The sequence below is a fragment of the Lasioglossum baleicum genome, chromosome 9 (assembly GCF_051020765.1).
Source record: "Lasioglossum baleicum chromosome 9, iyLasBale1, whole genome shotgun sequence".
Taxonomy (NCBI): domain Eukaryota; kingdom Metazoa; phylum Arthropoda; class Insecta; order Hymenoptera; family Halictidae; genus Lasioglossum; species Lasioglossum baleicum.
Window position 1 is genome coordinate 5,241,746 of NC_134937.1, and position 12,555 is coordinate 5,254,300.

The window sequence follows — 12,555 nt, forward strand, 5'->3', positions numbered from 1 at the left end:
AACTATTTCGATGGTCTGTCATGAAGATATAGACAAAACTTAAAAAAAAAGAGATGATTTCCTTTGAGAGCGATGGCAAAAAGGGGAAATATTTACGTACGGCTTACGAATACTTTTTAATTATTCGACTTTCAAGTGTAGAGGCTTAACGAGCTTTTTCCGCTGCAGGATATGTTTTTGTAATGAGTTGAAGACCTAACTAGAAGATACAACAATTAATAGACTTTGCTTTTTACGATCATATTTTTAAAGTTCTACAAATTAAAATTTGTTTTTATAATTTTAACATTTATCAGATTTTAATCTAATTAAAATTATATTCACAGACAGGTCGATTACATACAGTTCGTTCTAAACAATTTTTATAGTTATTTTTAAGTTTTAACCAACATTTTGGTAAAGAAAAAAATTCTTCCGATTCACCTCAGCAATCAATATATAATATCGTAGCTTCGTTATTTATATAATAATTTTTTTATTTAAATACCTTCTTCTATTAATTATTAGATATAACGAATTATTATATTATATATTTTATACAATTACATTTCAATTATAGTTTGTTTTCCAAAAAGAGATTTATTTTAATTTAAAATGTAGATTTAGATTTTATATGTATTCTGTTAATAAATTTTGACTAATATGATTAAAGATGATTATCTCATTAAGTAAAGTTTCTTTATTAAATATATATTAGATTGAAGACCTAAAATCCTTAGTCCCGCGGGACCCCGTGGGATTGAAATAAATACCACATCAATCCCGCGGGATTGCAATCCCTAATCCTAGGATATAATAATACAACATACAAACTAATAAAATATTTTCTACAATTAGCTAAATAAAAGCAAAATAAAGACGTAAAGATTTGTGTAATATAATATTTAGCAGCGGATCTTTATGCAAAATAAACATTTTCTGCCAGGATTGCAACAAACTGGAACGACATAGAAATTTATTTTCTTTCCTAATATGTTTAACAGGTTGAAAATAATACAACAGTGTTTTTAAATTTTTCTAATGGTCTTGCTGTTTTAAATTACACCTACTCATTTTTGCCATAAATGCATAAAATCCGCTGTCTACTTGTTACGAAAAATAAGAAATAAATAATAACTCTCTTGATGAGAGAGAACTCTTCTTGAATAGAAATAACAATAGTTAAACGAATATACTTTTGTTCGAAGTATGTAAAAATTTGTAATCTCAAGATTGAACTGAATTTAGTGAGCATTACCTTAAATCAAAGTTCGCCAATCGGAGGAGCAGCGGAAGATACTTCAAGAAAAGCGTTGTAAGTACAGGGAGCCCAAAACACCTTTATAAACGGCACCTTGTAATTCTCCTTGTTTAATTTTAACTGTTGGTCGTTCCATTATTAACAACGGCCAACTCACCAACTTGACAAGTTTTTCTAACTTATTCCCGTAAGTTAGACACAGATTTATGTTGATATATGAAAAAAACAAGCCACTTCGTGTGTTCTATTATCAACGACCATATTAGTGCACATTGTCAAAGTAATCAACACTAAATCTACCATCACCGGTCAAAATGGTCGGTTCCAGATTTTTTAGTTTACGATTATTGATATAATAAAAATAATTTTATAAGAAATGATTGTACGAGTTACTTGTACCAGTTACTTTTAGATTTAGTGTTACTAGACAGCAGATTTTATGCATGTATGACAAAAATGAATAAACTTAACGTAAAACAGTAAAAACATTAAAAGAATTTAAACATATTGTTATACTATTTTCAGTCTATTAAACATATCAAGAATGAAAATAATTTTCTATTCCACTCCAGTCTGTAGCAATTCAGGTAGACAATTTTTATTTTGCATGAAGATCTGCTGTCTAGTAATCCACTATAATGTTTTGTACTCAATTTTGGAATACAATAAAACTAGGTAAAACGTAACGAAATAAAATAAATACGTGCGCTATTGAAATGAAAACTTCGACATTGAGAAAACTGGCTGTATTACGTCCACAAAAACAAAGTTACTTTTCTTTTAAAAAAACGTGAATATAATCAATATAGATATACATATACGTTATAAATAGTACATAACAATGTATATAAATACAATATCAAGTCACATCGTTATCTTGATAAACTATTGTATAAAAAATATAATTCTGTTATTTTAGTACAGGCACTGTGTTGAACATTTATAGCGGTTGGGTAGCAGTTTTCGTATAATTAAATCCATTACGTTTCTTTAGGAATGACATATTCGTGCTGATCGTGTATCAATTAAAACGAAAGAAAGAAATATTGCATTGATAATTAGCGTTTCATCTTGTCGAGTATCGGAACAACCATGTCAAACGATGGACGTTTCCCTGGATCTTCATTCATACAGATTCTGATCAGTTTAGCAAGGTGAGGTGAGATTCCCGGTGGTATACTAACGCGCAAATCTTCGAGAGCAATCTATAACAAATATGCCATAAAATTATTCGAAAAGTTTAGGAGTTTATAGCAAATTTTCGTTAAAATTTTCGTTAATAAACTGACTTTCATGCCACATTCCATCGGAGAAAGATCAGCGAATGGAACTTCTCTGGTTGCAAGTTCCCACAATAAAACAGCAAAACTCCACATATCGCTGGCTTCCAAATTTATATCTGCCGGACGCTTGTTTAATGCCTCCGGTGACATCCAGGCTGGTTCATAAATTCGTCCTACCTCTTGGAATGAGAATTTCGAGTCCGCCATATTTACACGAGCCGTCAAATCTTCGTCGATCTGTAACATCACGTTCATTCGTTACATACAGTACATTTAGTATTTGGACACTCTTAAAAAAACGATAACTTTTTTAATATTGGACCATATGATTTGGACTTTTTTCAGAAGTTAGAATAATTGGCTTGCTACACAACGGGAACAAAATATTTGAGAAAATCTGCAAGTTACCGGAATTGCAGAGAAAATATTAAAAAGTTCTATTTTGCAAATTTAGAAAACGTTTCGTAGATCTGTATTAATTAAACATATTCTGAAAATTTAAACCGAAATGAAAATACGTGGTTTCCTTTATCTGTCAATTTGACGACTGTCCGTAACGATAGGTATACAAAAATGTCCATAAACCTAGTGTTAATGGGAGTCACTGTACATATCGAAAGAATCGCACTAATATAAGACGCTCCAACCATCAATATACAATTTAAAAAACAGAAGTACCATGATATGTTTACTATTCAAATGAAATCTGCATCTGTTTTGCCTCTCGAGTCCGTGAAGAAATGCCATAGCTCTTGCAACGTCAAGAGCAAGTCTCAATGCTCGTGCTGTGTCAACTACTACGCCAGTACCGCCGTGTAACAATCGGTGTAAACTACCACGAGCCATGTACTGCGAGACAGTTGCTAACTGCGGTGGTTGATTGACACACCCGAGAACGGGTAGGACGTTCGGATGCGAAAAAATTCTTAATTTCGGAAACTCTTCGTTGAAATCTCTGGAGATCCTCGATGTACATTCGCGTATGGTCAAAATCTTTGCTACTATGTCATTATTTTGCCACCGTCCTCGCCAAGTTTCACCGCTTGGCGTACTTGCCAAGAGAGTGTGCAATAGCAAATCTGCCATATTAATTCCTTTATGCCTTGACAATGTTGCATCTCCTACATGGAATAATTCGAGTTATCATTATAAAACTAATGTCATAAGACCAAAGCAAATGCCAAAGAATATAGGTGGTGCAATGAAAGAAGAGTGGGAGTGTATGGACAATTAGATAGCTGGAGGCCTAATATTAGGATAAATAATAAGACAGATATTAAGATTTTTTTTATTTGGGTAGACACTTCCCAGGATTGGATGCAGATTTCCTTCTCATTTCTCGATACATAATCATATCGAGTCAAAATCGATAGTCAAAAGCGATAACAGATCAATCTAGGCTGCAGTCGCTCTCAAAAGTCCTATTTTTACGTTTACGAGGCGTAATTTACATTATTCGGCAGCATGTAGCTATTACAGCTTTATGAAAATAGCTACACGCGCAGCTTTATGCTTCGGAATAATGCAAATTACACCTCGTAAACATAAGAATAGGACTTTTCAGAGCGATCGCGGCCTAGATTTTATCTAGCGCTCTCAGTAGTCAAAAGAGAATCCTGGCATTGCATTGCAATCCTGGGAACGAGTCTACCCCCTTCAGATACAGCCAGCGGCAATATTAAGTTGACATTTTAAAAATCGCATAACTTTCTAAAAGTTGGTCCAAAGGACCTGAATTTTTTAAAAATGTCAGACCGACTAGTTCGCTAGAGAATAAGTAAACAAAAATTTATTAAGATTGCAATTGGTAAGAATCATACAAAATTTAGAAATGATGTTTTGTCAACTTTTTTAAGTGGGCCTATAACGATAATTTAAAAAATGCGTTTTATAGATTTCGGTAACTTATATGCATACTGAAAATTTCATCGAAATCGGTCAATGCAATGAACATTGCAATGAGCTACATACGTTTAAAAATGAGAGCTTAAATGTGAAAATCGCAGATTTTCAGCCTTGCCAGGGCATTTCGCCCTTACGTGATCATCTTTAAACGTTCGTAGCTCATTGCAATGTTCACCGATTTCGATGAAATTTTCCATACGTATATGTATAAGTTACCGAAATCTATAAAACGCATTTTTTAAATTATCGTTACAGACTCCGATAAAGAAGTTGACAAAACATCATTTTCAAAATTTTGAATGATTCCTACCAATTGCAATCTTAATAAATTTTGGTTTACTTATTCTCTAGCGAACTAGCCGGTCTGACATCTTAAAAAATTCAAGTCCTTTGGACCAATTTTTAAAAAGTTCATTCGAAAATTGAATTGTTCACTGAAGAAAGTTAAATGATAGGTTTTAAGATTAAATCACTAGGAAATTGTTGAATTGCCGCCCTGAGGGTCGTGGGCCCCACATTGGGAAACACTCGTATGGACAGTATGGAGAGAACGGAAGAGAGAAGATGGACGAGCAAGCGCAATGTATGGGTAGTATGTAGTTACAGGATAACTGGAAGTCTATTCAAAGCAGAGAGGCAAGAACTACGTAATAAATAAACATAAACTTCCGTACGGCTTCTGGTTTTCAATCCCAGCCAACTTTGATCCTTGAACTGAATCTTTTTCAAGTCCTGTCCATATTCCACAGCCAGATCTAGAAATAAAAATCATATGATAAAATAGTTTGCAGTAATCACTCACTAAACGGTAGCTTTATATCATAAATATTCTTATCTGTTAAGTACCATGTAATCTTTTAGCAAGTAGACCTCTTGCCTTATCCAAAGGGGTATCACCATCTTTATTTGCAATAGAGACAAGAGCACCTGCTGCAACTAACTCTTCGGCAACAGCCTGGTCACCCCAGAAGCATGCATAATGGAGAGCAGTGTTTCCATGCTCATTCGTAACATTAACATCAGCCCGATTTCTCAGCAACTGTAGATTTGTGTCTGATTAAACTCATTATATCTTACAAGATTTTTACAGTTTCAAGGAATGCTTAAATCTTTTAAATATACAGTCGAACCGCGATGACTCGAATCTCAAGGGAAGAATTAAAATCTTCGAGTTACAGAGGTTTCGATTTATCGAGGTCTTTGAGTAAGACAGGTTTACACTACGAAAATTCGACTTACAGGGGGTTTGTAAAAGAGTTAATAATTTACTGATTGTAATAGTTTTAAAGAAAGAAAAATTCAATTTTTGGAGATGAGTTCTGTATTATACATATAGTAAATATAATCTACTCGGTTCTTACATATACTTGCTACTACATATTAAAGAAATTTGTGATTTTACTCTGTGTTAATTCACAGATTGTTGATCAATGGTATTTTCAATGATAACCAAAGCAGAGAATACATCGTAAAACATTTACTGCTGTTTTGACTTGCTTAGCTTCTACACTTGTGGAAAATAATTTGAGTTAAAGGAAGTTTCATTTCGACTTATAGAGGTTTTAAAAGTGCAGCGGAAGGGAATGAACAAAATTTTCATTTTATAGAGGTTTTTGAGTTAAGGAGGTTCGTGTTATCAAGGTTTGACTGTATATATATATATATATATTTTACCAGCTGAACTATCTCCTTGTGTCCGTGTGCAGAAGCTAAATGGAGAGGAGTATCATCTCCTCTATTGGTAGCATTTATTCGTGCGCCTCTAGTGACTAATAATTCTGCCAATTTTAGGTGTCCCTCTTTACAGCACCAGTGCAATGGACTAAATCCATGATCATCGCTACATAGAAATGAAATAAAATTATCGTCACTGCTAATTATAGTACATGGAATTCAGTCAATTTTAATCAAACGAACATTATCAAGCATGAGAAGAACATTAAAAGATAGGAAACTTTCATTACTCATAATTAGACTGTGGATCTTTATGCATTTATGGCTCCTGAAAATTTTCATACACACATACAATGATAGAATATAAAATTCAACAGAGTTTAGCACAATTTTTATTTGTTTCAGATCTACAAAGGCTACTACCGCTGAAAACAAGATTTCATTTGACTTCACTTGTTTAAAATTCGTCTACAAAAATTGCAAATTGCATAAACATTCATAGTCTACTCATAACTAAGTGAACTATAAATTTAGTAAACATCCTAATCCGTAGTAATAGAATATAGAACTGTAATAATAAAAGAAAAATAAAATAGTTATCATTTTGCAGAAAGATTAGAAACAAAATAGAATGCAAAGATTAAAGAACTTTACTTTGAAGAGAAAAAGAATTAAAGTCCAGAGTAATAAAAACCAAAATGAAGTAGGTACCATTTTAGAGACAGATTAGATAAAAATCGAATGCGAAAGATTAAAGATCTTTACTTCAAAAGGAAAAGAATTAAGATAAAGAGTAATAGAAAATAGAACAAACATTACTGTGACGGTAAAAACAAAAATAAAGTAGTTACCATTTTAAAGTAAGATTAGGTCAAAATAGAATGCGGAAGATTAAAGAAGCTTTACTTTGAAAAGAAAAGAATTTTCTTGTATTTACCCTTGATTCATGTCATGTTCAGTATCATCTAGCCAAACGCGCACTTGCATTGCATTTCCCTCGCGACACCATTGAAAAATATCTTCCATTTTTTTGGAATTATTAAAAGAAGCGAAGATGTGTAAATACTGTGGCAGAGGAGTGGCAGTGTTCTGTGCTCCACAACACTGGTCGTCATATACTAAATATAACCATATTTCCGCAGAACCGACACTGACACAGAAACTACATAACTTCAATTAGACTACGTAGTAAATGATACTTCTTCGAAGATCTTGTTCGATTACACATTGGAAACGTAAAAGCAAACTAATATGTTTATAATATGAAAGAATGTTTAATGCAACAGTTTTGAATGATACCGCACACATGCACAATTATGCATGTTACCATATATGACCCGACGGACGCGACAGATCACAAACCATCACAAACTACCGCAACCAGCCAGTGATGTGATTGAGGCCACCTTTTCTCGCGCATGCGCGGCAATTTCAGCCTCAGGGACGTAACCTTTTCGATGAAATCGGGTAGCTAGAGCACCACGCAGACTTTTATAATTGAAACTTATTCTTTATTTTGAGGATGGGATAGGGAAAGAGCACTGCAATAACTACGCAAAAGAATACATAATCGTCTCTCGTCCATCAGTCGTCCCGCCAATAACACTGGTACATTCCTGCCAGAATAACTGCCACGGGGCGCTAGGACTCTGGCCGCTCTTTTGCTTCATCGTAGATACGCTACTGTTTCGGTCGCGCATGCGCGAGAAAAGGTGGCCTCAATCACATCACTGCAACCAGCCCCAGCCAGGACGCACGCAGGACGTGGTTACTGGTGGTTACTTCATACAGAGAGTATGTGAGAGTATGAGAGGCTCACGCCCGCCCGAGGTTTCGGGGTTCCTACTTTTTCCTACATCATTTTTAGCATGGAACAGAACCTACATCATCTTTAGCATGGAACAGAACTGACATCATCTGTAGCTGAAACAGAACTGAACAGAACCCACTTCATTGTTATCATTTACTTCAAATTTTATATGAGATACCTCAATTTGTAATTTCAAAATATTTCATAAACGAGAATTATTACTCTGCCTGCTGCAACCAGAAACTGATTCAACTGATAGCAAGTGTACCCAGGCTGGGTAACCCAGCTCTCCTACTGGACGGAAATGTTATTACTTAGCTTCTTCTAGCGGCCGCTCGTTTCCAAGTTTGAATCAATTGTAAAGTAAACCGAAGGAAACTGTCATTTTTAATTTTACGATAACTGCGGCTAAAACAGGCTAAGTTATCTACATTTTCGAAAAATGGAAGATTTGGAAGAAATTCACAACCTTCTATTGGAAGCTAACCTTCCTTCGAGTGTATGTGATTTGAAAAATCCCACCGAAAAATATGTTGTTAATTTAATTAACATATTTTTGAGAAGGTTTCATATCGACGTCGATACTATCAGGAAGGTAAGATTATAAAATTTTCATATTTTTAAGGAATCTTCGAATTCTTTACCAATTTATGTTTCATAATATTTTCTACTATAGCCAACAAAGACACAGCAAGATACCATACAGATGTCATACAGTGATAACGCTGATATAATTGGGCTCATAAATTTACATGTTGCTATGGGGCAAATATGTGACCGAATATATCTAAAAGATTTTTGTATTACAGATATCATTAGTCCAGGTACGTATTTACAATGTTGAAAATCTTATTTAAAAGTTTCTTATTTTACTTTTATTTGTTATTAATTTTAATATCGTGATTATGTTGAATTATTTTTATTACAAATATGTGAGCACTTGTATAATTTAAAAGTTTTATGTTATTAATTATGTATCAAGTATTCATACATTGCACTTCATTTACTATATTGATTTACGATGGATGAATGTTGCTGAACATTCTTTATTTGTAGATATGATTCTAATTAGACTGTGAATGTTTATGCAATTTTCAATTTTTGTAGACGAATTTTAGGAAAGTGGAATAAAATAGAATGTTATTTTTTCCTCGGTAGAAGCCTTCTTAGTGATCCGAAATAAATTGAGATCGTACTAAATTCTGTCATATTTTATATCCTAGTAGTTTTTGAACATTTTCAAAAGCCATAATTGCATAAAAATCCGCAGTCTAATTATAAGAAAAAGTATCCATAGGCGAAAGAATAATTGAAATCTTGTCGTTATACTAAAAAGATGTTATGTTGTTTAGGTTCTAAAAGAATACGTAGACAAGGCAAATTTCTTGCAAACTTCATATTATATGCAACTAACAAAGAATTAGAAATAGGGGATAAAGTAAGCGACATCAAGAACAGAGCATATGCACTACAAGAAATGTTGAATAAAAACGACGAAGTAAACAAGGCTATAAAAGACAAGCAACTGCACATAACAAAACAATTGCAGTTAAGGGAGAAAGTAAAGCACTATTATAACATGTGTTAAAATACTTTACCAGTATGATCTTTCTATTTATGGTTCTTATTTTTCCAGATTATGTTAGAGATTCAAGCAGTTCAGTCGAAAATTTCAGGAAATAATGAAAAATATATTAAACTAACAGCAGAAATGACCACAGCAGAGGAAAAAAAGCAACAAGCAATAAACGTTTTTGAATCTTATAAAACACAAGCTTCCAATGTAAGTTTACCTGTATAAAATGATTGAATTAGTTATATCTGAAATTCGAGACTCTTCAAAATAACTGTTTGCATAAGAAAATAATTTTAAAGAACATAGAGAATATCCAAAAATGACTTCAATTCTTTTCAACGGTATTCTGTTTGTTATTATTACAGTTCGATAGTGTTTATTGCGGAAAATTGAAGAATCTATGATTGAAAACTTGATCTACCAAAGATTACTTTAGAGTGCTTGAAAAGTAAAAAATATAATATACTGTTGCAGTTAAATAAGGTTATAGCAAAATTGGAATCCGAGGTTGTAAAGTCTCCCGAAACGTATGAGAAGCGTTTAAAGGAGCTAGAAAATCAACAAAGCGCTAAGATCGAGCATCGTGAAGCGTTGTTAGAAGCATTTCAGGATAAGAAGAATTTGATTGAACAACGAAAGAAAACTCTGAGTTTCATTCAAATGCAATTAGAGAACCTCAGCGAAGTGCGATGTACAAAACAAAAATTGAAGTACTTAGATAGCTATCTTTATAATCATAAAAAATAGTAGCATATTTATAATCATAAAAGAAAGAGACTAATGTGTGTGTACGTTCCCAGAACTGTAAATGCGCAAGGAGACAGTGTTCAAAAGCAAGTTGAAGCACTGGAAACACAAATCGAGGACTTAAAAAAAAAAAAGTTGGAGACTCAAAAAGACACGGAACACGAGACAAATGAAGTAAACGATCTTCGTACGCAATGTGACCAACGTCTTGCACCATTGCGTAATCTAAAGGCACAACTGTTAAGGTATAACGAATTGTAATCAATTAACTATTTACAGTTCTATAGAGAATTTTAAAAGTTCATTTCATTACAGTGATCGAAAGACACATCAACAAACATTAGAAACAGAACAAGTTCGCTACAATGACATTTGCCAAAAATTGAAGGAAAGGCAAAGTGAAATTAAAAAACTCGAAGGAGAAACTTTGGCACTTTTTAAGTGTTATCAAGAGATTTATGACAGTGAAATATCGGTAAGTACCCAGTAAGCAGACATGCTCGATTTTGGACAGTAGGGTGTGCCAGCGGAACAACATACTTCTGCGTCCGAATCAGTATCGTTTTATGCTGACACGGTGTGCCGGCACAAGCTGAAGCTGAGGGCAGAAGTAGAGCAGAACGAAGGCAGCTGAGTCCTTCGTTTAAGAGGGCAGCACGGCAGTGTGCCAGCGGGTGCAACTTTTCTCGCGCATGCGCGGCGATTTTAGCCTCAGTAAAGTACGATTCTCGAGAAAATGTGGCACCTTGAGCGCCCCGCAGAATTTTAAGGGTGTGGGTTCGGCTCGAGCGGGAGTGTGGCGGCGTACTCACATACCGCTAGACGCTGTATACGTACACGAGGATTGCAAGGGTCCAGCTTCTGTCTAATCACATCTCGCTAATGCACATTCGGGGCCCCTACGTAGTCACAATCGCTAGATAAAAGATCAATCTAGCTATCTAAGATGGCCTACTTTTGCGTTTTCGAGGCGTAATTTGCATTATTCGGCAGCAAGTAACTGTCGCTCGACAGCCACGATAGGCGGCAGCACTGTCGCGCCGCCATAATACTCCTCAAACTTCGCTACACGCAGCCGAATAATACAAATTACGCCTCGAAAACGCAAAAGTAGGCCATCTTAGGGACCAGACAGCCTGCTATCCAAAATCGAGCATTTTACTTACTGGGCAGTGATAAATATGAAATGCATAAATAAATATGTAAATTGAATCTTCTTCTGTGTTAACAGCAACTACCGGAATAGAATGATCCGGTAGAGTGTCCGATCTAATCACAGCTCTGTGGAAAACGAACAAATGAATAAAGACAAAAAAACAAATGGAAAAAAATTATAATCTTTATATTTTTATAACATTTTTATAAACGATTTTAAATATACGTTGGCTATTTTTTTTCATATTGTATACAAAATTTGATTTCTCCACCGTAATGATCAAAAATATATTATGTGATTCAAGAGAAACACGTAATTATAAAATAGAAAATTTCTCAAAGGAAATTGTTTATATATTTTTCATTTAAATGATATTGTGTAAATAAGAAAATCTAGTAGAAACACATAGGAAATAAATTTCGAGACTTGGTTTTTCATATCTTATTTAATTACATGTATTAACAATATTTTCACATAATCATGTATTATGTATTTAACTGAATCTATTTATCTAAATATTATTTTCATTGAATTTTATTCAGTAACTCTGAAATATTTATATCCAGAATGATAATAAATACACAAGACAGTAACAATATATATGTATATCTTTTATACAAGAAACAATATATATAAGTACTTAAATTTTATTATACAGACATTGCTGATAGTTTCGATATACATCTGACTTTCAATAAATACCTGATTATCCGTTCGTCTTCTAGCATTTATTATTTGTAAGAATTAGTATCGTTTCCAGAATTCTTTTCCTCTTTCATATATTTTATAATCGATTCAAAATTTATTCTCTATATAAAAATTAAATTCAAATCATTCGTATACTTTGTTTTTGTTCATTGTAAACAAGAACTTAATATTGTACTTACGGAACTCGTGACTGTGAACGACAATCGTCGCTGAAAATATCAATTCTCACAGCTATATGCGTACAATATTTGGTTCTACTTTGCAATTTTTATAACATGTGTTTCTATGTATCTTTACGAGATAATATTGAATGGGTTGATAGCTTTAACGTTACAAAACAGACATTTTAAACACATTTAAGATTACAAATTGATACACTGTTCCAATTGTGGTACAGTTTACGTTGTTTAGAATCGTTTTAACAATAACTATGTAATAATGCAAATTGCTACTGAA

At 33.5% G+C, this 12,555-nt stretch overlaps 3 protein-coding genes across 3 annotated transcripts in view; 2 read left to right on the forward strand and 1 right to left on the reverse strand.

Annotated features, from left to right (window-relative positions):
- The window catches only part of LOC143212094 (uncharacterized), a 59,267-nt gene extending 52,171 nt beyond the window's left edge, over positions 1–7,096 (forward strand). Inside the window, exon 3 of the transcript XR_013009623.1 lies at positions 6,508–7,096. The gene's annotated coding sequence lies outside the window, so the exon portion shown is untranslated. The remainder of the gene's footprint in view (positions 1–6,507) is intronic.
- Positions 1,971–7,175, reverse strand: Ilk (integrin linked kinase). Its single transcript, XM_076430474.1, has 7 exons — positions 7,040–7,175; positions 6,103–6,268; positions 5,275–5,467; positions 5,103–5,183; positions 3,202–3,644; positions 2,530–2,760; positions 1,971–2,445 (listed from the first exon to the last, which is right to left on the reverse strand). The coding sequence occupies exons 1-7, from the start codon at positions 7,126–7,128 to the stop codon at positions 2,299–2,301; spliced, it is 1,350 nt and encodes a 449-aa protein (XP_076286589.1). The 5' UTR covers positions 7,129–7,175; the 3' UTR covers positions 1,971–2,298.
- Positions 7,176–8,199: 1,024 nt separating this feature from the next.
- LOC143212102 (uncharacterized) lies at positions 8,200–11,634 on the forward strand. Its single transcript, XM_076430475.1, has 8 exons — positions 8,200–8,507; positions 8,589–8,736; positions 9,265–9,473; positions 9,549–9,695; positions 9,963–10,198; positions 10,289–10,480; positions 10,551–10,710; positions 11,467–11,634. The coding sequence occupies exons 1-8, from the start codon at positions 8,355–8,357 to the stop codon at positions 11,479–11,481; spliced, it is 1,260 nt and encodes a 419-aa protein (XP_076286590.1). The 5' UTR covers positions 8,200–8,354; the 3' UTR covers positions 11,482–11,634.
- The last annotated feature ends 921 nt before the right edge of the window (positions 11,635–12,555 follow it).

Excerpts from the sequence above, each read along its gene's own strand:
- Ilk (XM_076430474.1), bottom strand. The coding sequence starts at position 7,128 with ATGGAAGATATTTTTCAATGGTGTCGCGAGGGAAATGCAATGCAAGTG. Across the intron at positions 5,468-6,102 it reads ACAAGGAGATAGTTCAGCTG|TTGCTGAGAAATCGGGCTGA; the intron begins GTAAAATATATA and ends ACAAATCTACAG. Across the intron at positions 2,446-2,529 it reads CGATGGAATGTGGCATGAAA|ATTGCTCTCGAAGATTTGCG; the intron begins GTCAGTTTATTA and ends TATTTGTTATAG.
- LOC143212102 (XM_076430475.1), top strand. The coding sequence starts at position 8,355 with ATGGAAGATTTGGAAGAAATTCACAACCTTCTATTGGAAGCTAACCTT. Across the intron at positions 8,737-9,264 it reads TACAGATATCATTAGTCCAG|GTTCTAAAAGAATACGTAGA; the intron begins GTACGTATTTAC and ends TATGTTGTTTAG. Across the intron at positions 10,199-10,288 it reads TGTACAAAACAAAAATTGAA|AACTGTAAATGCGCAAGGAG; the intron begins GTACTTAGATAG and ends GTACGTTCCCAG.